This window comes from Pongo pygmaeus, chromosome 21, assembly GCF_028885625.2.
Source record: "Pongo pygmaeus isolate AG05252 chromosome 21, NHGRI_mPonPyg2-v2.0_pri, whole genome shotgun sequence".
NCBI lineage: Eukaryota > Metazoa > Chordata > Mammalia > Primates > Hominidae > Pongo > Pongo pygmaeus.
In genome coordinates, this window is record NC_072394.2 from 40,672,697 (window position 1) to 40,699,809 (window position 27,113).

General features: G+C 49.3%; 1 protein-coding gene across 3 annotated transcripts in view; it reads right to left on the reverse strand.

The window, feature by feature from the left end:
- The window catches only part of KIAA1755 (KIAA1755 ortholog), a 46,204-nt gene that overhangs the window by 17,188 nt on the left and 1,903 nt on the right, over positions 1-27,113 (reverse strand). Inside the window, exons 2-5 of one of the 3 annotated variants that reach the window (XM_054467818.1) lie at positions 14,274-14,471; positions 8,961-10,308; positions 7,890-8,087; positions 1,582-1,705 (exon numbers count right to left, since the gene is read on the reverse strand). In XM_054467818.1, the coding sequence (XP_054323793.1) occupies positions 1,582-1,705; positions 7,890-8,087; positions 8,961-10,308; positions 14,274-14,471 (1,868 nt within the window). Of the gene's footprint in view, positions 1-1,581; positions 1,706-7,889; positions 8,088-8,960; positions 10,309-14,273; positions 14,670-27,113 lie in introns of those variants that run through there. The other 2 variants (XM_054467817.1, XM_054467816.1) reach the window with 2 other exon arrangements.

Sequence of the window (27,113 nt, forward strand, 5' to 3'; positions counted from 1 at the left end):
ATTCAGAGCACAAGTGGAGAAAACCAGCCCAGCACACAAGCACCTGGTGTACACTGCACTCCATAGTTTACATCCTCTACACCCCCTCATCCCTGCCACTTGTGCCCAGCTTGGTCCTTAGAGCCCTCTTGGTCATGCCCTTTATTCAGGCGAGCCTTGGGGAGGGGAGATTATTTCCCTATGGTCGCATAGCCAGTCGGTGGGATCCCAGAGCTCTGTCTACCATGCTAGTCACTTTCCACCACAGAAAAAGGGGGTCCCATCTCCCCCTCAGTCCAGAAAAGCCACTCCACCTTGGACAAGAAGAAAAAAAATGTTAGTGACCAGCAGGTGGCAGTGATGGCTCCAGTGGGGTGGGATGCATGAAGAAAGTTCCAGAGGGTTCCATCACCTTCCACCCCTTATCCCCCAGGAGCAGACCTCTAGGTTGAGTTGGGGCTTATTAGCCAGTCCTGAGCAGCATCCCCTCTAAGACTGCCCTGGCTAGGGGCTGGGTCCCAGAGGAAAAGAGGGCGCCTCTTCCCCAGCCAGTCCATTAAGTCTGAATGGTGGCAGGGGTAGGAGTGTTAGGAGGAGCGTTAGAAATCAGCCAGAGTCCACTCATCATTCACTCACTCACTCACTCACTCACCCACTCATTCTTTCACTCTCTCATTCATTCATTTACTCATTCACCCCTTTCCTTTGTTTATTCAAATATTTATAATTCAGATGACAGCTCAATTATCACCTCCTCAGGGAAGCCTTCCCTGATTTCCCAATTGAAATTAACATCCCCTATTCTTCTCACTCTACAACAGTGGTTCTCAAAGTGTAGTCCCAGGCCCAGCATCTGTTATCACCAGGAAATCTGTTACAAATGCAGATTTTCAGGTCCCACCCACCTTCATCAACTGAATCAGAAAATCTGGGGGATGGGCCCCTGCAATCTGTTTTAACAGCCCACCCGGTGATTCTAATGCACTTTCAAATTTGAAAACCAGCCAGGCACGGTGGCTCACGCCTGTAATCTCAGCAATTTGGGAGGCCGAGGTGGGTGGATCACCTGAGGTCGGGAGTTCAAGACCAGTCTGACCAACATGGAAAAATGCTGTCTCTATTAAAAATACAAAATTAGCTAGGTGTGGTGGTGCATGCCTGTAATCCCAGCTACTCTGGAGGCTGAGGCAGGAGAATCGCTTGAACCCGGGAGGCGGAGATTGTGGTGAGCTGAGATTGCATCATTGCACTCCAGCCTGGGTAACAAGAGTGAAACTCTGTTTCAAAAAAAAAAAAAAAAAAAATTGAAAACCACTGATCTACAAACATCACTCTTTTCTTCATCACATTGCCACTCCTGAAAGTTTCTTGGCCATGGTTTGTTTCTTGCACTCTGTCTGTCTCTCCCACCAGCCTGACAACCCCTCGATGGCAGGGACTGAGGCTGTTTTGCTTTCTCCCAGCATCTGTCTGGGGACTGGCTCTGTGAACAGATGAGTGGACGGAAGGATATGGTGCTTCTCCTCTCAGTGTCTGGTCCAGGGCTCTGGGCCCAGAGGGTTGAGGTGGGGATGGAGCAGTCAGGGTGGCCCAGATCCTTACCTGGGGATGGTGCACAGGTAGGAGAGTAGCTTGGTGACCTCTGAAACTGTGCACCATGGCGCCTCCCAGGCCCCCTCTGTAGTTGACACCAGAAGCAGGGGCCGCCCGGCCCTGTCCCGGCCACCTGGAGGACAGAGGGCACACGTGAGCAGTGAGAACTTTGGTAGGGCCCTCTAGGGACCTCTCCTGTGGCTTTCAGACCTTTGGCCATAACGGTTCCTTTGCCCGAAAAACACCCTTTCTCTCCTTCTCCTTCTGTGAACTCTGACTTCTACTCATCCTTCAAGACCCAGCTCAAATGCCACTTCATGAGAAAAGTCTTCCTGAATCTCCTCTGTGCAGAGCACTCCCTCTGTATAGGGTATGTGGGCAGGCAGAGCTCATGGCATGAGCTCTGGGGTCACACAGAAAGGGGTCAAGTCTCTGCTCTCTACTGACTCACTGTGTGTCTGTGAGCAAGTCAGTGCACCTCTGAGCTTCAGTTTCCTCGTCTGTTAAACAGGGAGAATAATATGCTGAGCTTATTAGGTTATTTCGAGGATGAAATCAGACAGCTCCTGAGAAGCGCTTAATACACAGCAAGAGCTCAGTGAATGATTGAGTTGCTCAATCATTGGTCGTTACAATGATCACTGTCTCTGTTCTCATCTCCAGTCCAAGGGGTGGTGAGCGTGCAGCCCTGTGACCACCAGCACTATTTCTTCTTGCAGACTTTCAACCCTGGGTTTCCGACAGGGTATTTCCTGTTCCAGGAATCTGGGCCGTGTGCCTCACTCTCCCCACAGGGGTCATGAGGCTGAGGCTCCGGGAGCCAGTACAGCCCATCCTCATGGGGAGGAAAGGGGAGGGCAAGTACAGCAGCAGGGAAAGAGGCTCAGGCCTCGGGAAACCACACCAGTCTCGCAGCCCGGACTCAGAGCCTTGCACTTCAGTCACCTCACTCCAGGATGCCCTGCAATGACCACCAGCCACTCCACGTGGGCACCACCGTCTGCAGCGTGCAAAACCCTTCAGAGCTCATGAAGCCTTGGACAAACATAACCACCTTCACAAGTGCCGCCTCACAGGGGTCCAACCACCTGGAACATTCTTTCACATATGTCTTAAAATCTGATATAATTTTTAAAATAAAAAAAAATTTGTGGCTGGGCATGGTGGCTCACGCCTGTAATCCCAGCACTTTGATGGGCCTGGGGATCTTGCTAGAATGCAGATGCCAGTTCAGCAGGCCTGAGATTCTGCCTCTCCCCCTAGCTCCAAGGTCACGCTGATGTAGGTAGTCCCCAGACCACACTTTGAGCAGCAAAGGGTTCACACACTCAGGACATTCCACACCGGGACACAGTGGTCATACCATTAGTTCACATGTCTGGTTCCCTACACTGCCTGGAACAGGGCCCTGCACACACCCAGTGCCAGCTGAGTTGATTACAGCAAGGGGCAGTTGTCCACCTGATTTGTCTTCAGCTGGGCCAAGGAGACCCTTTTGCCCCAAATGTTATCCTCACCTACCAGCTGGCACCAGAAATACCATCATTAGCATCTCAGAACCATGGCTTGAAGCTGTGCTGTTCACAGATATTATGAGCCTCAGGTGAAAATGAGGATGGCAAAATGAGGGTGGTGGGTAAGTCGGGGTTGCCCAAAGTTGCTGAAAAATGTGTTGTATCTGCCAGCAGCATGACGAGTCACTCCAAGTTTGGGGAGGGAGGAATGGTAAGTAATTGAATTTGCAAGCAATTAAAAGCATTTTTTTCATATCAAAACGAGTGTGAATGTATTCTATTTATGGATATTTAAAATGTATAGAAACTTTAAAGGCAAAAAGGATTTCAAAGATCTATATGGAGCAACTGAGAGCTCAGGGTGAGGTCTTAATCTCAGGGGCTATGTTCATTCTCTTCTGCATTAGGGATTTTCCAGCGAAAAGACAGGGAAGCCCTCTCCTAAGGCTTCGTGCCTGTGGCCCAAAAGATGTCCATGCCCTAATCCCCAGAATCTTGAATATGTTACCTTACATGGCAAAAGGGACATTGCAGATGTGATGAAGGGCAGGACCTTGAGGTGGGGAGATTATCCTGGATCATCCGATCTAATCATAGGAATCCTTAAAAGCAGAGAACTTTTCCTGGCTTTGGTAGCAGCAAGGTGCCAAGATGGATGGAGGGTGAGGGAGATGCAACATTGCTGGCTTTGAGGATGGAGGAAGGGGCCACAAGCCAAGGAAAGTAGTGGTCTCTAGAAGCTGGAAAAGGCAAGGAAATGGAGTCTCCCTTAGAGCCTCCAGGAAAGAATGCAGCTCTGCAGACATCTGGATTTAGCCTAGCATGATCCATGTTGGGCTTCTAACATACAGAGCGATCAGATAATAGATCTGTGTTGTTTTACGTCACTAATTTGTAATAACTTGTTATGGCCACAATGGGAAACATAGTGCCTATTAAACAAAACCCCATCCCCAGCATGGGAGCAGACATTCACACCTGTGTGTTGATCAGTTTCTTTCCTGAGAACAGATCTTTATGAAAATTTTACAGGGAGACCTGCTTCACAGGGCTAGCTTGGAGCAGATCTAGATCTTGAAGCACAGGCTCTGGGGACTGTTTGCCCTATAAGGAAACTCCAACAGAGGCCGGTGTGGACGCAGAGACACCAGCGAGGAGACCACTGCAGCAGGCAAGAGACCACGCTGGTTTGGACTTGGGTGGGGTGAAGTCAACAGATTCTGAATACAATTTAATGGGAGAGTTGACAGTTAACAAATTGAATGTGGGGTGTAAGAGAAAGAGCAATCAAGGATGATGTGGTCATCTTTTACTGCCATGAGGAAAGACTGGAAGGTTGGGAAGTGTGGGGTGAGGGGATGTGAAGTCAGGAGTCCATATTTGGACATGCTAAGTTAGAGATGTCTGTGAGACCTCCACGCAGAGACATCAAGTAGTAAACAGCTGGATGGATAAGTCTGGAGTTCATGGCCAGGGCCCAGGCTGGAAAAATCAGTGTCGGGGTTGTCAGCCTGGAGAGAGCATTTACAGAAAATATTACACCTCCAGGATGAGATCGCCTAGGAAGTGAGTGTGGATGGAGAGGAGAAATGGACCAAGGACTGGGCTTTGGGGGCCCTCCAGGATTTACAGGTTGTGGAGATGAGGAGGAGACAGGAAAGGAGGCTGCAAAATTGTGGCCAGTGAGGTGAGAGGAGGACTGGGTGACTGAAGATCTAATGGCAAGTGAAGAAAGCCTTTCAACAGGAGGAAGTGGCCATCCACGCCAAATGCTGCGGAAGGGCCAAGGGTGATGAGGACTGAGAATTGACCCCTGGATCTAGAAACATGGAACGCAATGACCACCTCGACAAGACGTGTCTCAGCGGCACAGTGGGGAAGGGATTCTGATTAGAGTGAGTGGAAGAGAGAAGGTGTGGAAACAGGGAACACAGACAACTGCTTTGTGGAGTTTTAATGTAAAAGTGTGAGGGTGGGAACACAGGGGCCTAGAATAGCTCATTTCAAGCTGGGCAATACTGCAGCATGTTCTCATCCTGATGGGAATGGCCCAGAGCCAAAGAGGGAAGATGATCCTATAGGAAGGAGAAGAGAATCTTGCTGGAGGGATGTCTTTGAGGAGGTAGAGAGGAACAGAGCACTAGTTCAGGGTCAGCCTCAGGCACATGGACAATTCATCCATACTAGAATGCTGAGCCTGTGGGTACAGATGCCAGCAGGTAGGTGAATGACCTTCCTTCTGGTCTTACTGAGTAAGCAGAAGCAATTCATAGACTTCCTTCCAATTGCTTCTGCTTACTCAGTAAGACCAGAAGGAAGGTCATCAGCTGAGATTTAAGTTGGGGAAGGTGGTGTTGAAGGTTAAAGGAGAGAGAAGGTGTGAAGTCATCACACAGGACTGTGGGGAAATCATTCAGGACTCTGGAGGTGAAGTAGGATCCACTGGCACCATTGGGACCCCCGGAGGTCAGTGGTCAGGAATCTAACACAATTAGCCTGCACAATTGTGTGGATTTTTCCAGCTTCATTCAGCTTGAGGGTGCAGGTGGAGAGCTGGATCTCACGGAGGTTGGGATTTATCCAAGTAAGTGTGAAGGTGGAAGAGGAAAGCAAGTGAGTGAGTGTTTGAAAGGAAGTGATTACAATGTGAGCCTGGAATCTAAGCTAGGAAGAAGGGATGTGAGGATGTGACAGAAGGTGGGGGACACATAATGATGGGGAAGGGATGTGGTGGAGGGTGGGGGAGATATGATGATGGGGAAGGGATGTGGTGGAGGGTGGGAGGACATGCTGGAAAAGGGGAGTGAAAAGGTAGTTGAGCCAATAGGTTCAAGGTTTTGGGAGGCCTGAAGATGATGAAACTTGGGGCAGTGGGTGACCTGGAAAGAGAAGCAGTGGTAATAAAGGAGCGAGAGCCTTAACATGAAAACCCAGCGGGGAGAAGTTGGTTACAGGGGATGCGATGGGGGGAGTCATGGTTATGGTGGATGCGATGGGGGGAGTCATGGTTATGGTGGATGCGATGGGGGGAGTCATGGTTATGGTGGATGCGATGGGGAGAGTCATGGTTATGGTGGAGGCGATGGGGGGAGTCATGGTTATGGTGGATGCGATGGGGGGAGTCATGTGGGGAATGAGGACAAGATCACTAGAGAAGAGCAGGACAAAAAACGGACAGAAGGAGCACGCATGTGGACATTGCTCATTCACGCAGCAAATGCTTTTTGCACACATACTACGCATCAGGCATGTGCGAGCTAACAGTGCATGTTGCAACCCCCAAGAATTACAACAACAGTAACTGAGGGAAGAGTGACAATGAACCAGGTCCTATCTGCCTGTTCTCCTCTTGAGGAGGCCCAGAGAGGGCAGTGACTTCTCCAAGGGCACACAGGGAGCTAATGATAGAGTTAGAACTAAAACAAAGATCTTCCTCCCACAGCAGAGCCTTCCATGGACAAAATCTGAGCCCTTGGCCCATGATGGCCCTAAGAGGATCGTGAGATCCTTTGTGTACAATTAATATAGAACAAACAGCAGGAGCTTCAGCAAAGATGACCAGGAAAAGGACAGATAAGGTCTCCTGGGAGCTGCAAAAAGACAGGGCAGTGCCCAAGGTCCTGGAGAGATGTAGAAGTCTGTGAAGTAAAACAGTATTTCAGGACAATCAGTCTCCAGAAAGCACTGTGGTTCTCTTGCCTCTGGACCTTTGCACATGCTGTTCCCTTTGTCTGGAATGCTGCTCCCAACTCTTCACCTGGATAATTCCTCCTCATACTATAGGACTGGGCTTTACGTTACTTCCTCCGGGAAGTCATCCTTGACCTCTACTACCCTAAGCCTGAACCAGGGGACTCATCTGTACTCCCACAGCCCCGTCCTTCCCAACTGTCACACTTTGTTTACACTGGGTTTCAATAATCTGTTGCGATAACCTGTTGGCTTTTCCCCACCACTAGAATATAGGTTTCCTGAGAGTGGAGAACACATCAGACTTGTTCTTTTATGAATCGCCAGTGCTAAGCCCAGGGACCAGTAAATGTCTGTTACAACAATGGGGAAATATCAAATAGGAGTGATAAGACCTTCTGTATTGGATGCTGCTAGTACCCCAAACCCAGATCCCCTCAGCAGGCAGAGAACCCATCCCCAGAATCTGGAAGTATCAGTTGTCAGTGGCTCACAGATGCCCCCTCTCTGAAGAGGCGCCCTGGGCTGAACTGGATCACTGGCTCCCCCTGCCCCACCCCATTCCAGGATCAGCCCGAAGTTCCTGCAGTTCATTAAGGATGGACAGACTGGGGATCAGCCCATAGTTAATGACTGACAGACAAGGCTTATAAAAGGCCAGTCCCCTACACCTTAAGCTGGAGCCAGCTCTGTGGGGCGGGTCATGCCCCAGTGCTCTCCTTGGGGTCAGCCCACAGCCTTGCTTGGCTCCTCCCCCTGCCTTGACCCTCTGTCCTTCTCCTCAGAGCCCTCCTCCAATAGGTCACTTTCCCAAAAATCTATGTCTCAGGCTCTGCTTCTGGGGAACCCAGTATCCACCTTGGCTGCTTCACTGATGGATAGACAAGTAGACAGATGGACAGACAGATAGATGGGTGGATGGATACCAACAAATTGCTTTTATCTATTCCAATTCTCCCATGGGAAAGATGAGGAAACTGAGGCCCAAGGAGGCTTGGTCTAGAACCTAGGCCTCCAGGGCCTTCCCAGCCTCCCCTCCACCCAACAGCACCTGAGGATGCTCTGGGGCCCCCAGCTCCCTCCCCACCACCTCCTGCTTGAATCCCCTGGAACCTGGCAGGCATGCTATCCTGGAGCGGAAAACCTTGACACCTAGAGCCCCAATCCTGGGCTCAGGCCCTGGGGGCTCCTCCTCCAGGGTGGGGCCTCTTTCTGGGGAGCCTGCAGAAGCTTCTGGCAAGGCAGCCTTTTCCTCAGTCAGTGGGCTGGGGACAGTGGCTGGGCCAGATGTTTTGGTCTGAGTTGTTCCAGCTGGGAAAAAGCAACAACAAAGAAAAGGATGTTAAGCAGAAGATGGGCTTTCTAAGGGGAAAATGTCTCCTCTTTCTCTTTCTGACTAATAATAGCTTACAACTATTGATCTCTCCCATGTGCCAGGCATTGCGCTAAGCCCCTTACTTCTAGTGTTACTCCTCCCCACACCTCACTTTTTTTTCGTTAGCGACAGAGTCTCACTCTGTTGCCCAGGCTGGAATGCAGTGGCATGAACATAGCTCACTGCAGCTTTGAACTCCTGGGCTTGAAAGATCCTCCCACCTCAGCCTCTTGAGTAGCTGGGGCTACAGGCATGCACCACTAAGCCCAGCTTTTTAATTTATTCCTTCCTTCCTTCTTTCCTTCCTTCCTTCCTTCCATCCATCCTTCCTTCCTTCCTTCCTTCCTTCCTTTTTTCCTTCTTTTCTTTCTTTCTTGTAAATTCCTGGCCTCAAGCCACCCAAGTTCTCCTGCTTCAGCCACCAAAGCACTGGGATTACAGGATAAGCCTCCACACCTGGCTTCTGGTATCCCTCTGAACCCTCAAAATAACACTGTGAAATAGGTGACATTCCCACTGCACAGATAGGGAGAACCTGGACTCAGAGAAACTCAGTACTTGGCCAACGTCACACAGCAAGTGTATGGCAAAGGTGGAGTGTGAAGTCAGGCAGTTGTAACACAGTCACAGTGCCTTGCTCAATTCCAGCCACATGAGACTTCAAGCCCCTTAACATGCCACACTGTATACTAAACCCCTGAAGCTGAGCCAGCCCAGGTGGTCTCTATCACTTACAACCAAAACCACCTGAAATGTGATCTCAGCCAGACAATAACCTCCTTGTACAGCTGAGCATGTGGGCATCTTACCTTTCCCGGAAGATTTGGCTTGGTTGGGTTTAGGAGAGTAGAAGGAACACAGGACTTTCCAGGGCCCATCGTGCTGGAGTGAGGCTTTCTCTGGGGTCACAGAGGGTTGCCTCTGCCCTTTCAAGAATGAGAATTTGAGCCCAGGAGTGGGGGGCTCAGGGGAGGAGGTGTTTCTGCTAGGGCAGGGCATGGGCTTGGGAAGTCTCCCATTTCTCTGTTTGGTCTTCACCTCCATCTTTGTTTCAGAGGCTGGAGCTGCAGGAGAAGCTGGGGACAGGCGGGGAGAGGAGGCTTGTCTTGGTCCAGGCCTGAGCTGCACCATATTCTCTGGGTTTCCTAGAGGTCCCTGCATCTTGCAGGCAGTTGGCTCTTGTGAGACACCTGCCCTGAGGCAAGAGGCACAGTCCAGTGGGTCCTCAAGGACATTCATGTAGGAGCCTTCGGGCGGCCTTTCTGAGCTGTGGGTGGGTGCTTTATGATTGACCTTTCTCCTGAAGCCCAAATTATAGGGCCTCTCCTCAGAGCTTTCTGGCTTTGTGCAAGCTGGATTTCCCAAGGAAGGTCCTTCATTGGCCTCTGAGAGAGGCAGTATCTTTTGAAATAAGGGAGTTTCCTTAGTTCCAGCTATCTCCTCTAGTGCCCCAGAAGTACACCCACTGGATGTGCCTGCCTCCCTATTGGGAGACTCTCCTCTGCTCTCTTGGGGAAAGCCTAGGAGAGCCACATAGTCTCCCTCGAATTCCTGGCTGACCACCTCGTCCATCCTGAAGGCCACCTCCCCAGACCGGGCTTGCTCCACCTTGATGAGTCCTGGATACTTGCTCCCATATGTCCTGCCCTTACCCTTGGCCAAACTCTGGGCAAGAAGCACCTGGTTGTCCGGGGAGCTGGCCTGGTGCAACTCTTGAGGGCTGCTCAAATCCAGTGCCTCTAAAGGAAGGGGCCCCCAGGCTTGGCAGAGGGCATTCACTACTTGGGGTCTGTCATTCACAAACTCCGGGCTGGTTATCTTGGCCCAAGGCACAGGGGCAATCCCATTTTCTGATGCTACCAAGCAGTTGTGTAGGGGACTTCCCTCAAAGTCACTGTTGATGGTCTCCAGCCATTCTTGGGTAAAAAGTATAGGGTAGGCTGGCTCAGGAACAGGCTTCTTGTTCACTGTGCAGAGGTCCAGGGAGAGGCATTTGATCATGATGCAGACAGACTGCTCCTCCTGGGGCTCCACTTGGAGGTAGAAGTCACCCTGGCGCAATAAGAGAGGGTTGAGGGGTGCCAAGTGGACCACAACTTCATCCCTCAGACAGAGTGGCCAGCCCTCGTGTAAGAAGAGGCAGTGTGAGTAGGGAGCCTGTGGAGAGAAGAGGATGGCATCAGAGAACCTGGCCCTGAAAGGCTCCACCCTTGGATCTGCTCCTTTCCCTCTCTCACGTGAAATCTGGAACAGGTCAGGGACTAGGATGAGGCAGCATTTAGGAGGCACTCACTGTCAAGCTTGTGCAAAGGTTGACCCTCCTGCCCCACCCTTGTCCTGGCCCTGACCTTGGAAATACTAGCCTACTGACCCAAGCAAGAAAGCTCAGAGCACCATGCACTAGTTAGCAATCGGCTTTCCCAAGTGGTCCCCTTGCTTGGCTCACGCTCCCTTCCTCTCTGCATCTATCCGGAACATTTCCCAACCCAGTTCAAGCCTTAGCCCTCCATTTTAAAGCCAGGGAGACATGGTTTAGACAAAGGTCTATGTTGCTAATTTGTGCAAATTGCTTAACTTCTTTGAGCCCCAATTTCCCTATCTGCAAATAGGATAATAATACATGTCAGTATTACTGGGTTGGTATGAGGATTAAGTGAGATTATACAGATGGCCTCAATTTATGGTGGGGTTATATCTTGGTAAATCCATCATAAATTCAAAATATCATAAGTCAAAAATGCATTTAATGTACCTAATCTACAGAACATCATAGCTTATTTAGACTAGCCTATCTTAAATGTGCACAGAGCACTTACATCAGCCTACAGTTGGCCAAAATCATCTAACACAATGCCTATTTTATAATAAAGTGTTGAATATCTTATTGAATTTGGATAGTGTATGAGGGTGAAGTAGAAACAGTATTGAATGAGAAGTCAGGAAATCTGACCCTGCCACTTATTAGATGACTGTCCAGTTTTTCCTGACCCAAAGGTTATTCTGGGCCTGAATGTTTATTATTTATTTGTTTGTTTACTGTTTGTTTATTTATTTCTCATTAAATAAATGAAGGTTTATTTGTTTATTTTTTATTTATTTCCCATTAATGGATAATAACACGAAGGTGAAGCAAAACTTAAAAAAAAATTTTTTTTTAACAGGAGTTGCCAGAAATTCCCTGTATAGGTGGGTACAGCGGGTCATTCTGGGACAAGCTGTGACCCAAGTGATCCCTCTCAGTTGAGCCTCTCCACTGGGCTGTGCGGGACCAGTGTTCAACAGTGACAACATGTGGCAACAATGGAAACAACAGTTCTACTGGGCTGACAACAGGTCTTTAACTGGCTTTTGGAAAAAGAGTCTGAGTTCTGTGGATTGAGTAAGTCCCAGACAATCTTATATAATTTGGATGTGTGTAGGGGAGATGTACAGAGAGTGAGACTGAATTTCCTGCTAATTAAGCAGGTGTTTCCTGGAATTATTGATTGCGGAAATAGTGAGCTCTGACCATAGTTATACCTTATGTTGATAAAACCATTTATATCAGTCATATTGTAGATTGGGCTGCCTCAGAGAAGCTTAATATCCATAAACCTTCATGAGTCTGTAGGTTTCTCGACCCTTTTCACTTAGCCCTCTTGGGTTTGCAACATGCTTTCTCTCTCACCTTCTCATTGAATGAGAAAAAACAGCCCAGTCATTTTTTGCAAACAGCAAAGCACCAGAGTGATGATGGCTTTGATCATCTCACTTGACTTTCACAGTAACTCAGTTTGGTGTAGGCAGTTCAGGCATCATTATTTTCATTTTACAGATGATGCAACTGAGGCTCGGTGTGGTGAAACATTTGGCTCATAGCCACACAGCTGATAAGCATCAGGGACTTGGACCTAGGCCTTCACATTTCAAGTCAGCTGTATCTGTCCCCAAGCCCCACCAGACTTTAAGTGAAGGTGGCTGCCTCTGGGTGATGGTGGCTGGAGAGGCAGACTTTGAGGCTGCCATGATCTTATTTCAGATGGAGAAACAAGGAAGTGGGATAGCGATAGCCAATAGCTACTGGGCACTTGCTGCATGCCAGAGTCTTTGCTAAGCCATGTGTGTCATCTCCATGTGTTAGGTGCTGTGTTATTAACGTTTCTGCTTGACACATAAGGAAACTAAAACTCAGAGAGGTGGCATGGATCTCCAAAGATCACAGTGATGAGCTTGGATTTGAACCTGGGGCATCTGACCCCAGAAGCCATCCTGTTAATCCCACATGACTTCCCACTGCTCTGAGATTGACAGATATTTGCCTATTGTTACAATTAGATTAATAAACTCACCTACAAGGAAAAATAAAGACGTGGAAAGGTTGTTACCTTGAGGAAGCGGCCAGTGCAAATGAAGTTTAAATGGCCAAACAAGGGAAGTGGGCAATTGTGTAGCTTGTCAGGGAGAAGAAATAAGGATGGGGGAGCATCTGCATGAAATAGTGTCATGTGGAAGTGGCAGCAAATGCTTCCATGAGAAGCTCCCTTCTTCTCCAATACCAGTTCCCATGTATTGAGCTATTTCTATGAGCCAGGCTCTGTGCTAAGCATGTAAAATAGATTATCTCATTTTCCTTCTAGTTCCTAACCCTGGACTTTTAGCTGCCACATTCAATTTATTTCTACCACTGAAATGACACACACAGTCCCCACCCTTCCTTGTTGCTTCTGATGAGCTGTGTCGCTGACAGGCAGTGGGCAACTGAGGACAGGCTGATGGGACCTTAGAACCTCTTTGTGATTCTTGAGGCTGGGGTAGCAGGAGGGTGGGTGTTAATAACAACAGAGCAGGGAACAGTCGGGAAACCCATGAAGGGAATGGCAAGTTCCTGCGGTGGGCATTTGACGGCTTGGTCTCCTCAGGCTTCTCTCATCCTTTTCTGGTTTTTTTTTTTTTTTTTTTTTTTTTTGAGACGGGGTCTCACTGTGCCACCCAGGCTGGAGTGCAATGGCGTGATCTTGGCTCACTGCAACCTCTGACTCCTGGGTTCAAGCAATTCTCCTGCCTCAGCCTCCCAAGTAGCTGGGACTACAGGCACGTGCCACCACGCCTGGCTAATTTTTGTATTTTTGGTAGAGATGGGGTTTCACCATGTTGGCCAGGCTGGTCTCAAACCCCTGACGTCGTGATCCGCCTGCCTTGGCCTCCCAAAGTACTGGGATTACAGGCATGAGCCACACTGGCCGCCTTCTCATCCTTTTCTTAAAACAGCTCCACCCTCTGACCATAGAGGTATACACGTGACTCAAGCTTGGCCAATCCTGGTACCCCACTCCTCTGGCCACAGTGATTGGTCCAGGAATGGGCATATGACCCAAGCCTGGCCAATCAGGATCCTTCCTTGAGATTTTTCTATGTGCAGTGGATGGGAAAGAGTTTATTTTCCTCTCTAGGATAGAATATAAATCCTTGAGCTTCCCTGGGTTCCAGCCTTGTGGGAACACCTAGAAGAATAATGCCAACAAGCAGCACGAAGCAGAGACTAGGGACAGAAAGGATCTTCAAGGGATTTGATCAGTGGATCAACTTGGGCCTGAGGCCTGATCCACCCTTCCCTGGTCTGAGTGAGGATTCTGTCATTTGCAGCCAATGAGTCTGGCTAAAACACTTTTCTCTCCACTTTGCCTTGGCAGAGGCCTCCCTGAGATCTGAGTTTGAAGAGGTCACAGGGGAAGAAAGCAAGAGTCCTGATGCCTCAGGGGCTCTGGGGAAGCTCTAGGACCTTCTCTGCTATTTCCACTCAAGCTGCCCCACTTCACCCAAGGCACTTGGCAGTGTCCACAATGTCAGGCGCAGGGCAGGCTCCCCAAGACCAGGGAGCCCCCAAGGATGCCTTTATTCAGGTCTTCTTCTCTGCTGGTGACAGTACAACGTAATGAACTCATAGATGTCACAAGGTAAAGCCCCTTCGATCTGGGGGGCTGATGTCTCCCCTTGGGCAAGTAATGATACTTGGAAAGTCCCCCCACACACTCAGTTCCCTGTGAAACAAGACACATGCCAGCCCACCTCCTTCTCTGTCCGCCTCCAGCCCCATGACTTTCTGGAACAGCTTGTTCCCTGTCCCTGTTTCCCTCTCGACTTACACAGGCTGCTTCTCGCACTTGCTCACACAGGCGCTTGGCAGGGATCAGGAAATCCAGAAGGAAGCTCAGCCCATCCCCCTGGAAGCCAGAGTCCAGGAGACGGAACACCTGACCCAGGACGGTGGGTGCTGTGGCCTCGAAAGGAGGATAGAGGCCCGCCAGGGCATGCTGGATGGCTGTGTCGAGGGATGGAGGGTCCTGTGGGGGACAGGAGGAGGGGGTGATAATAGCAATGATAATAAGGGCAGAGACCACTTCCCGTGACCTTCCAGGCCCCATATGCCTAAGGCCCCTGCTATTTCTCTGACCTCCTCTCCTACCCCACCCCCCTCACTCATCACTGCCAGCCACACTGGCCTTCTTTCTGTCCCTCAAACACACTAGGCACAATCTCACCTCGGGGCCTTTGCACTGGCTGTTCCCTCTGCCTAGAATGCTCTTCCTCAAGACAGCCTCATTCCCACACCTCTTGCAGGTCTTTGCTCAAATGTCATCTGCTGGTCCATGGAGACGTGGAGGAATAGGGGTGGGGGGGGGGGTGGGCATTCAGTTCAGGGTCAAAGAGAAAGGGGATTTTGGCATTGCCCCAGTCTGACCGCCTGGCTGGCCTGCAGGCCTGCAGCCTGCAGCTGAGCCACGAGGGAAGCCCAGCCCAGATCAGACAGCCCCACTCCACATGCAGATGGGAGAGTGAGAATAAGTGATTGCTGTTTTGCCACTGAGCTTTGGGGTCATTTTTCACACAGCAATAACTGATACAAGTCCACAGCTGCAGACTGTACAGCCAGCTGCGTCCCATGGACCTCCTAGATGCCTCTCAGCCACCAACCGCCAACACATCAGACCCAACCTGGAAACTTCCCAAACCTGCTCCTCCCCCAGTCCTACCTTGGTGATGACCACACCGCCCAGTCGGGCTCCTAGGCCAGAAATCTGCTCACAACACTGCTTCTCCTCCTGCCTCCCAACCCACAAACAGCCCTCAGTGTGTCCCACACCACTTCCCCTCCACCAACAGCTCTCCAGCCAGGTGCTCCGCTCTGTCCCCTGCCCCCGCCCTGATCCAGGCTTCACCGCCTTTTCCAGGAAGGGATCCAGAAGGCAGTCAGCCGGTCCCCCTGGCAGTCAGAGTCCAGGAGAGGGAACACTGGGCCCAGGACCCAGGATCACCTGACTCCTCTCCTTGGCTGCCAAATTCTCGTCTTCCTCACCCCAGCCATTTTCCACTAGGACCCCAGAGTGACCTTTCTCAAAGGCAAACCGGACCTCATCAGTCTCTGCTCGAAACCCCTCAAAGGCTCTCACTGTCTTCAGGAAGCATCAGCCTCCAGGCATCCAGCTCCCCTGAGATCTGGCAGCTGCCCTCAGCCCCCACCTCCTCTCCAGCCTCGCCACCCCTCTCCATGCTTCGGCCACAGTGGCACATGCCTTCCTTCGCTCACCTCCAGGCCTCCGCACATGCAGTGGCTTCCTGCTGGAATGCCCTTCACTTCCACCCCTCCTCGCCTGGCCAACTCCTCATTCAAGACTCAGGTCAGCCGTCACCTCCTCCAGGAGATTTTCTTGGGTGCCCCCCACTACCCCAGTGAGATCAGGTGTCCCCTTTTCTGGGATCCTATGGTACCCCTATTACAGCAGTTCCCATCTAAAGGCAGGTGTAATGGGTAGAATGACCTCCAATGACGCCCTCATCCTAATCTCTGGAACCTGTGAGTGTGCTACCTTCCAAGACAAAGCGGAGTTAAGGCTACCGATGGAATTAAGTTTGCTAATCAGCTGACTTTAAAACAAGGAGACCATCCTGGATTAGACAAATGGGCCCAGTGTAATCACCAGATGGAAGAGGATGCAGAAGAGGGAAGGGTAAGAGGAAATGTGACTATGGGCCAGGGGCAGTGGCTCACACCTCTAATCCCAGCACTTTGGGAAGCTGAGGTGGGAGGATCACCTGAGGCTAGGAATTTGAGACCAGCCTGGGCAACATAGTGAGATCCCATCTCTTATTACATTAAAAATCATAAATAGGCTGGGTGTGGTGGCTCATGCCTGTATCCCAGCACTTTGGGAGGCCGAGGTGGGTGGATCCCTTGAGGTCAGGAGTTCAAGGTCAGCCTGGCCAACATGGCAAAACCCCATCTTTACTAAAAATACAAAAAAGTAGCCAGGTGTGGTGATGCATGCCTGTAATCCCAGCTACTCGGGAAGCCAAGGCATGAGAATTGCTTGAACCTGGGAGACGGAGGTTTCAGTGAGCTGAGATGGCACCACCGCACTCCAGCCTAGGCGACAGAGCAATAATAAATAAAATAAAATAATAAATAAATAGCGGAAATATGACAACGGAAGCAGGATCAGGGAGATGTGATGTTGCTGGCTTGGAACATACAGCAGGAGCCAAGGAATGTGGGCATCTCCTAGAAGCTGGAGAAGGCAAGCAAATGGATTCTCCCCTAGAGCCTCCAGAAGAGAAACAGCCCTGCCAAGACTTTGTTTTTGGCCCAATGAGATGCATGTCAGGCCTCTGATCTTTTATCACCTGCAAGATACTATACTTGTGTAGCTTGAAACTAAAGTGCATGACCATTTGCTACAGTGGCAACAGGAGGCAGGTACAGTAAGCACTGGCTTCTTTTCCTCTCTGGGGCGTCAGTGTCTGCACAGGACCCGGCACAAACAGGTGCTTCATAAATTTTATGGCAGAAGGAACACAATGTCCCTCTCTGAACCACAATTTTTCTTTTCTTCTCTTTTTTTTTTATTATTATTGAGAGAGTCTTGGTCTGTTGCCCAGGCTGGAGTGCAGTGTCCCGATCTCTGCTCGCTGCAGCCTCCACCTCCTGGGTTCAAGTGATTCTCCTGCCTCAGCCCGAGTAGCTGGAATTACAGGCATGAGCCACCGCGCTCGGCCTTTTTGTTTGTTTGTTTGTTTTTAAAGACAGGATCTTGCTCTGTCGCCCAGACTGGAGTGCAGTGGTGCTGTCTCGGCTCACTGCAGCCTTGACTTCCTGGGCTCCAGCAATCCTTCCACCTCAGCCTCCTGAGTAGCTGTGGACCACAGGCACCCACCACCACGCCTGGCTAATTTTTGTATTTTTGGTAGAGATGGGGTTTCGCCATGTTGCCCAGGCTGGTCTCGAACACCCGCCTCGCCTTCCCAAACTGCTGGGATTAGAGGCATGAGCCACCACGCCTGGTCAGAACCACCATTTTTCTGTCAAATAGACAAGTTGGACTAGGCCAGATGTTTCCACCCAGGTATGGTCCTAGGACCCATGGGTCATGAGCCTCACGGGGGCCCTTCTGGTTGCCCCAGCCTGGTTGCGAGCTCCAGGTCCACCTGTTGCCCAGGGGGGCAAAGGGAGATGAGAATAAATAAGGACCCCACTCAAAGGGAGCTTACTTAGGAGGGAAAAATCATTTTAGTAAATGAGGCCCCTGAAGAAAGAGAAATACAATAGGAACTCTGAGGAGGAGGAGGGTGGCATTTCTGAATGCCAGCAAGATTCCAATGCCGGGAGGCTTTTACAGAGGACCGAGGCTCCCTCCCACCCGTAGCCCACACAGTGCTGGGTGCAGGGGGCCGCCATCACTATTTGTAGAATGAATGAGTGAATGAATGAGTGTCCACAGCCCATTGTGATGGAAACAGGGTCCGGGCACTGCCGTGGCAGTGAGCTCAGAGAGGATGATGGACCGACAGGCACCTGGTGCTGAAATCACATGTACCCAGGAGGCTTTACACTGAGGTGGAGGGAGGGGCCTTCAACTTGGCAGAATAAGGAAGGTCTCATCTGGCCTGGTGTCCTCTTCTAATCCCCCCCAACCCCCACCAATCATGGTCAAACTCTGACATTTCCCACCCCATGCAATCCTGGGAGCAGTCCCTTCCCCTGCCACGTGCCCTCCCCACTCCCTCCCTCCTCTCTCCTGAGACTTGGGCTCTGGCCTCTCTGTTGAGACATCGGTTCTGGCCTCTCTGTGCAACCTTGAGTAGGTCCTTTCCCTCTCTGGGCCTCTTTCCTTGTGTAAAGAAAGCATATTGAGCTGGGCTAAGCTTGCTTTGTTTTGGTTTTGGAAATTGAATCATTCATGATGACTTTTATGATTTTTAGCATCTCCTCATACCATGCGTACTATTAGCACTTACTATTTTTCTTCAAATCCACTCACTTTTTCAAAACTTACATAATTGTGTTTTTCAATGAGACTCTATATCATCACAGTGATTATGCAAGTGCAGCCAGACTGCCCGGGTTCAAACTCTGGTTCTGTCACTTACTGGTTGTCTGTACCTGGCAAGTCAGATTTAACTCGTTGTGCCTCAGTTTCCTCATCTGTAAAATGGAGACTATAATTACACCCACCTTAAAGAGTTGATCAAGATTGGGTAAGCTAATATATGCAAATTCTCTGCGCAGGACTAGAATTTAGTAGGTGCTCATTAAAAGCCATCACTACAATTTCTGTGGTCATATTATTATTATTATTATTATTGTGTGTGTGTGTGTGTGTGTGTGTGTGGTTTTAAGGAGCAGAGAGTTTAATAGGCAAGAAAGAAAGAAGGAAGAAGAAAACAGCTCCCCCTTATGGAGACAGAGGGAGGAGGATTCTAACAAAGAGAAAACCCCGTGTGCTGCAGAAAAGTGGCTGCTTCTACGAGGAAGCTGGAGGAGATGGTGTCTGATTTGCATAGGGCTCAGGGGATTGGTTTAACCAGGCATGTCACTCACGTAGCCCACGAAAAAACTGGCCCTACTACCCTAGCCTTTTAATATGCAAATGCAGGGCGCCATGATGTTCTACACAGGTGGGGATATGTAGGGGCGGCCATGTTACCAGGCACATGTGGGGGCAAGGGCAAGAAGAAGAAGGTAGGAATCACCATGTTTGGGTGGATCTGTGGCAATATTATAATTGTTATTACATCATCACTATAAATGGAAAAATAACTGTAAACTGGCATAAATAGAATGTAACTCCAAAAACAAACTGATGATGCATTGAACGGTTTTTATATTATTTCATTTATAAAAATATATTTAAATATATTACTTATTATATAAAGTATACTTTTTGTTTACTGTTTGTATTTTTGTGAAAATAAACTACTTTAAAAAGTAAAAATAAACAATGAAAACGAATAGTGCCATTAAATTCTAGGGACATCTGGTCACCTCTTGGAGCCTAAGGGGGTCTTCTCCCTCTCTTCCTCCCAAACACATCAGAGAGATGTTAAAGACATCTTATCCCCAGAGGAAGCCTTTCTCCTTAGGTCTGAAGAGGCTCAGAGAATTTGAAAGCGACTGACTGTCTCATCACATGGTTCCATGTCATTTAGTTCCAGTCTGTGACATACCTTGTGTTTAACCAGGCCCGCATTCCTGGCCCCTCTACTATGCTCATGACCTTCCAGACTGACCCAGGGAAACTTGTAGGTGCAGAGGGACATGGAAAACTACCTGCTCACAGTGGTTATACCTGGGCAGTGGAGTCGGGGGGAGGGGTGTGTATACTTCTATTTCAATGTCTTTGCAATGAGCCATTGCTATTATAATCTTTTTTTTTTTTTTTTTTTTTTTGAGACAGAGTCTCACTTTGTCATCCAGGCTGGAGTACAGTGGTGCAATCTTGGCTCACTGCAACCTCCACCTTCCGGGCTCAAGCGATTCTTCTGCCTCAGCCTCCCGTGTAGCTGGGATTATAGGCATCCACCACCGCACCCGGCTAATTTTTGCAGTTTTAGCAGAGATGCGGTTTCACCATGTTGGCCAAGCTGGTCTTGAACTCCTGACCTCAGGTGATCCGCCCGCCTCGGCCTCCTGAAGTGCTGGGATTACAGGCATGAGACACTGTGCCCAGCCCCATTATAATCTTAAGTATCATTTTCGTCAAGTAAAATAAACAAATCTAAAGGGCACAGGTTGATGCCTTTTAACCTATGTATGAGCCCCTGTAACCACTTACCCAGATCAAGAGACAAAAGATCTCCATACTCCAGAGACAGGCCCCTTGCCAGTTGTCTATGTCATCACTTTGGTCTGCATCGTAACCTCAGGGAAACAGTGAGTTAAACTATCTTTCCCTGGTGTGCCTCAGTTTCCCCTTTGCACATAGATGGGATTCTGATTCCCATCCTACCTCACTCAGATGATCGTTCTAGAGACACAAGGAGCTAATGGATGTAGAGGGTCTTGGGGAAAGTCAAAGGCATGGCCGCTGCTGTTATTGTTATTCATTCTTATTTACTTTTACTCATCCTGTCAGCCCAAGCTTAAGTCCCAGCCTCTGTGTGAAGCATCCCCCCTCTCCTGGTTGCTCCCTGTGTCCACTCCTGTCACCCCAATGATAACAACAGTCTCCAGGTGGCTACTGTGCCCAGGTCCCCTACTTGCATTCTCTTGCTTAGCCCACACAACAATGCCAGGAGCCAAGTAGGAATGACCCGTTTTGCAAGTCAAGAAACCGAGGCTGGTCTTGCCCAAGACCACAGAGAAGAGAAAGACAGAGCCAGGATCCAATCCAGATTGGGGCCTGCCAAGTCTGCCCAGATCTTCGCCTGTCTCCTGCCGCCCCCTCTGCCTGGGGACCACCAGCTGTGGGGACTGACGATCCCAGCTGCCTGTCCTTCCCAGTTTCTAGTGGAGCCTGAAGAAACTGTTTACCTCTCACAGAGCAAGGCTCAGAGACTGGGACGCCCTTAGCTTTCACAAATTGGCTCGGTTTGCCACACACTGTTACCATTTAAGGGGCAGCCAGTAAAAAGGAAGTATGTTCCGAGATAACAGAGCTCCGAGCTCTTGGCCAGCACATTACCCACTACAGGCCTGAACCCCAGGGGCTCATAAGCCATCCAAGTATTGGAGGAAGCACACTGTGGTGGGTGTGGGGGTGCCCAGGAGGCTGCAGGAAGGAACGCTAGCCACTCTCATTCCCAATCCACCCGGCAGCCCAGCCTGGGACCACAGGAACCCAAACACCAGACGTGGGCCCCTCAACATGATTTCCATGAAACTTAATAGACGTGTTTCCATTCCTTCCCAGTGAGCACAGCCCGCAGCCCGCCTGGGCCAGGCAGGAGCCAGGCTGTTCCCAGGCAGGAGCCAGCGGGTGTGAGGCTGAAAAGGAAGAAGTTGAGACGAGCCACAGCCCCCTCGCCTGCAGCCCAAGGTCAGAGTAGGAGCTCACCAAGGGGACAGGCAGAACCAGGCCCACACTGCTGGCTCCTATACCATGCTCACAACCTTCCGGACTGACCCAGGGAAGCTTGTAGATTCGGAGGGACTGCTTGCTCGCAGCAGTTACACCTGGGCAGGGGAGTAGGGGCGTGCGTATACTTCCATTTCAATGTCTTTGTAATGAGCTACTATTATTATCATCTTAAATACCATTTTTATCAAGTAAAATAAACAAATATAAAAGGCACAGGATGATGCCTTTTTACCTATGTATTTTTTTTACCTATGTATGAACCCTGTAACCACTTACCCAGATCAAGAGACAAAAGACCTCCACCACTCCAGAAAGAGGCCCCTTGCCAGCCAACTCTCCCACCCCTGACTATTGGATTTTTTTTTTTAAAGAAAACAGTGTCATACAGTATGATCTATAGTATGAGTAAAACCACGTAAGCCTAGAAAAAACTCCAAGTGGACATTAAGTAAAGTGTTAACTGCAGTTACCCCTGAGGGCTGTGCAGGGCAGGGGCCTCGTAAGGCAGCCTTTTAATTTTCTTCATAGTTTGCTGGATTTTCCAAACATTCCGTAACCAGCTTGTATAGCTTTTATAATCAGGAGGGGAAAAAATAAAAGTGTGAGTGTATGTGTTTTTAAGGCTGGTTCCCTTTGTAAATGGTCTCACCAGATGTTGTTAGCTGGACCTTCTGAGATGTGGATTAAGCTTTTCTTTTCTTTTCAAGAAAGAGTTTTGCTCTTATTGCCCAGGCTGGAGTGCAATGGTGCCATCTCTACTCACTACAACCTCTGCCTCCTGGGTTCAAGCGATTCTCCTGCCTCAGCCTCCCGGGTAGCTGGGATTACGGGCACCTGCCAACACTCCCAGCTAATTTTTTGTATTTTTAGTAGAGACGGGGTTTCATCATGTTGGCCAGGCTGGTCTCAAACTCCTGACCTCAGGTGATCCACCCACCTTGGCCTCCCAAAGTGCTGGGATTACAGTCATGAGCCACCGTGCCCAGCTGGACTGAGCTTTTCTTAAAGGTCTAGATTTATCCATTTACTGCAAAGGGCAAAGATTTTAGTATCACTTAGCATCTGCCGCCTCCTTACTTGGGAAGAGAGGACTGAGAAAAGCCAAAATGGACAGAGTCCTAGGGCTACCTTCAACCTCTGCCCTGTTCCTTGGGAAAAAAAAAAATGCCTAGGGAAGGTGAGATTATGCCCCTGACTCTCTGGGTGACCCTGGCCTCAGTTTCCCCATCTATAAAAAGGAGGCACTAAGCATATCTATCTCCAAGGGCCCTTCCAGTAGGGGCATTCTAGAATTCAAAGTATAATCAGGGGCCGGGTGCAGTGGCTCATGCCTATAATCCCAGCACTTTGGGAGGCTGAGACAGGAGGATCTCTTGGGGCCAGAAGTTCGAGACCAGCCTGGCCAACATAGTGACAGCCTGTCTCTATAAAAAATAGAAAAACTTAGCCAGGCATGGTAGCTCATGGTAGTCCCAGTTACTTTAGGCACTGAGACAGGAGGATCGCTTGAGCCCAGGAGGTGGAGACTGCAGTAAACTATGATCACACCACTGTACTCCAGGCTGGGTACAGCGAGTCCCCAACTCCAAAAAAAAAAAAAAAAAAAAAAAAAAGTATAATCTAGTTCAGGAAGGTTTGGAGCTGGGATGTGGTTTCTAAATGGGATCAGTTAATCCTCAGTTGGTGAGAAGGTTTAAAAAGATCTGTCTTGGCTGGGCACGGTGGCTCATGCCTGTAATCCCAGCACTTTGGGAGGCTGAGGCAGGCAGATCACCTGAGGTCAGGAGTTCGAGACCAGCCTGGCCAACATAGTGCAACCCCGTCTCTACTAAAAATATAAAAACTAGCCGGGTGTGGTGGCGGGTGCCAATAATCACAGCTACTCAGAAGGCCGAGGCAGGAGAATTGCTTGAAACTGAGAGGCAGAAGCTGCAGTGAGCAGAGATTGGGCTACTGCACCCCAGCCTGGGTGACAGAGTGAGATCTGTCTCAAAAAAACAAAAAAATCTGTCTCATCCATCTTCCTGCCTCAGGCCTAGGGAGAGTAAGTCTAAACCGACAGCCACAGGTATAAATAAGTGCTTCCAGGGGTCTGACAGGTAACATGAAGACAGACACTGGCTGAATGTGAGAAAGCACTCGCTTCCACCCTTTGGAGATAGTCAGCCTCAGCATCAGGGAAGCAATGGGGAATAGAGGGGCTTGGGGCACATACCCCTTCTCATCAGCATCAGCTGAGTGTTGCTTTGGCCCGGCACCACCTGATCTACTGATTTTTCAGTAAAACCTCCCAATTTTGAAAAAGTTGGCCAAGCCAAACACATCTGTGAGCCAGATACGGCCCAGCGGGTGTCAGGTTGTGATTTCCAGTCTCAATGGCCTGGGACCCTCCTCCTGAACTTCTCCAGGCTGGAGATTCTAGAACCAGCATTCTGTGGCTCTGGCTGCCAGGACGTTCTTGCTCACTTCCAACGAAAACTTCTGCTTTAAGTCCTTTTTATTTTTGTGTGGGTGGAGGTATGAGTGAATATTGGCTCGTATAAAAAAACTTTCAGAAACTGGAAAAACAGCCCTGATGCAGTGAGCCGAGAAGCGAGTGGGTGTTAGAAGACCCACGTTATAGTCCGGCTCTATCTGTATCATCTGCATGCCCTCGACCCCCTGCCCCTCACTGAGCCTTAGCTTTGTATTTATTCCTTTCTCTCCCTCTCCCCTTTTCCTCTGCCCTGGGCTCACCATCTCCCACCCAAACCACATCATGATCACAATTGTAACCAGAGCTGCTTCCTACTATCTTGTGTGTTAGGCCCCTGCTAAGCATTTTTCATTAACTATTTTATCTCAATAATTCTATGGGCTGGGTATTTTTATTCCCATTTTACAAGTTAAGAAACTGAGCTCAAGGCTCTACTGCTACTGAATGGTAGCATTGGGGTATGACCCTGGGCACATAACCACCAGCTGTCCTGTCTCTTTCCCTGGGCTCCCTGCTACCACGCCAGGCTCCTCTTAGCCATCACAGTGGGCTTCCTAACACAGAGATCCAACCGTGACCCTCCACTGCTCAACAACCTCGAGTGGCTCCCTATTGCCTTAGCAACTCACTGGCCTGGTGCTGTGGCCCGTCAGTCAGCTCCCAGCTTACCTTCCCTACTTCTTCTAAACATACTTTATGCTGTAGCCCAGGGCTTTCCAATCATCATGGGCCCCATTCATGAGGTTCTTTCTGCCATGTTCACATATTCTAATTTGTTATTGGCTTACTCTTTTTGATTAATTATTATTTACTTAACGTTTGACTTTTTGTCAATTCTTTTTCAACTTAAATCTATTTTTTGGCTGGGTGTGGTGACTCATGCCTATAATCACAGCACTTTTGGGAGGCCGAGGCAGGAGAATCACTTGAGCCCAGGAGTTCAAGACCAGCCTAGGCAACACAGGGAGGCCCTATCTCTACAAAAAATAAAAAGTTAGCTGAGCATGGTGGCATGCACTTGTAGTCCTAGCTGCTTGGGAGGCTGAGGGGGGAGGATTGCTTGACCCTGGGAGATAGAGGCTGCAGTGAGCTATGATCATACCACTGTACTCCATCCAGCCCAGGTGATGGAGCGAGACCCTGTCTCAAAAAAAAAAAATTATTTATATTTATTATTATGTGTTTGTGCTGTTTAAATTACTGCCTAATACTCATTAAGATGAAAAGCTGTAAACTAAAAAATATTCATCTAAGCGCCATCTAAAATCTCCCCTCCTGGAACCCTTGGTGGATGCCCCACCTTGGAAAGTGCTGCCTGGACACACATCTCTGTGTCTCTGCTTCCACTGCACCGCTCCCTGGACTGAGCAACCTCCTGCCCACCCTTCAGAGCCCTTCCAGACTTGCCTCTCTTCTCTTTGCTTTTCAGGACACATGTGCTTCCAGGCAGAGGGATGGACCCCCACCACCCATCAGACACAGCCCAGAATTATCTGTGGATGAACCTGCCTTCTCCATGGACTGCCAGCCCCCAAAGCAGGAACCACGTCCTTATACAGGGCCTGGCACACAGTAGGGAACTGGGGTGGGGTACTGCCATGCAGCAGGTATGTGGGCAATGCTGAATGGATTAAACTGAACTTGGCTGGGCGTGGTGGCTCATGCCTGTAATCCCAGCACTTTGGGAGGTTGAGGTGGGAGGATCACTTGAGGTCAGGAGTTCGAGGCCAAACTGGCCAACATGGTGAAACCCCATCTCTACTAAAAATGCAAAAATTAGCTGGGCGTATTGTCACACACCTATAGTCCCAGCTACTCAGGAGGCTGAGGCATGAGAATCGCTTAAACCTGGGAGCTAGAGGTTGCAGTGAGCCAAGACAGTCCCACTGCACTACAGCCTAGGCGACAGAGCGAGACTCCATCTAAAAAAAAAAAAAAAAACCCCTGAACTTGACCAGTTTTTCTCACAGGTGTCCCACAAAACAATTCTGGGAGAACATAGATCGATGTGAAATCACAGCGAGAAAGTTACTCCAGTTCTCTTCCATTCCTCCCGATGACACCAAGGACAACACCTCAGTCTGGAGCCAGTCTATCTCGAACACCTCTCAGGCACTTACTCATCACTCTGTTTAACAAAAGAAAACAGTCCTCGGGCTTGAAATTGTTCACCACCAACCTCATTTTGAATGCCAGAATTTACTAACACAGATTTGCCTTCATTGAGTACATATTTTATAGTTACTTTCTTTTTTTTTTTTTTTTGAGACAAAGTCTCACTCTTGTCCTCCAGGCTGGAGTGCAATGGTGCGATCTCGGCTCACTGCAACCTCCGCCTCCCGGGTTCAAGTGATTCTCCTGCCTCAGCCTCCCGAGTAGCTGGGATTACAGGCACCTACCACCACGCCCAGCTAGTTTTTGTGTTTTCAGTAGAGACGGGGTTTCACCATGTTGGCCAGGCTGGTCTTGAACTCCTGACCTCTGGTGATCTGCCCGCCTTGGCCTCCCACAGTGCTGAGATTACAGGCGTGAGCCACTGCGCCCGGCTTAGTTACTTTCTATTTATGACAATGGATACTGATTTTTTCATGGTTGTCATATAAAACTTTCTATTTAAATATATTTTTCAGTGTATAAAGTAAGTTGATTTAAACAAAAATATTGAGCAAATAATAAGCAGTAGATTTTATTATTTTCTTATATATTTTATCCAGTAAGTGGATGTGTAAAAGTTGTTTCAGTGATACTAAAATTTGGGAACCATGGGACATGATCAACCCTAAGCCCCTTTGCTATAAGATTCTCTGACATGGGGGTGCCCTCAAACACTAGACAGCTGTTAATCAAATGCCCCACAAAAATTACAGCTATGATGGGTTATCATAAACGAAAGGTACATGACATGCTAGAGTAAGAGTCAGGGAATTCAGGGAAGGCTTTCCTGAAGAGGTGACATTTGGGTGAAGATTTACCGGGTAAATAAGAATTCATTAGGTGAAGGTATTCCTCCAAGCAGGAACAGCATGTGCAAAGGCCCTGGGGCAGCAGGGAGCATGAACCATAAGAGGCTCGGAAGCAAGGCTGGAGCGGCTGGAGCACAGAAGTGAGGATAGGGAGGTAGGCTGGCAACAACCTTTATTCTTTAAAGACAGGCA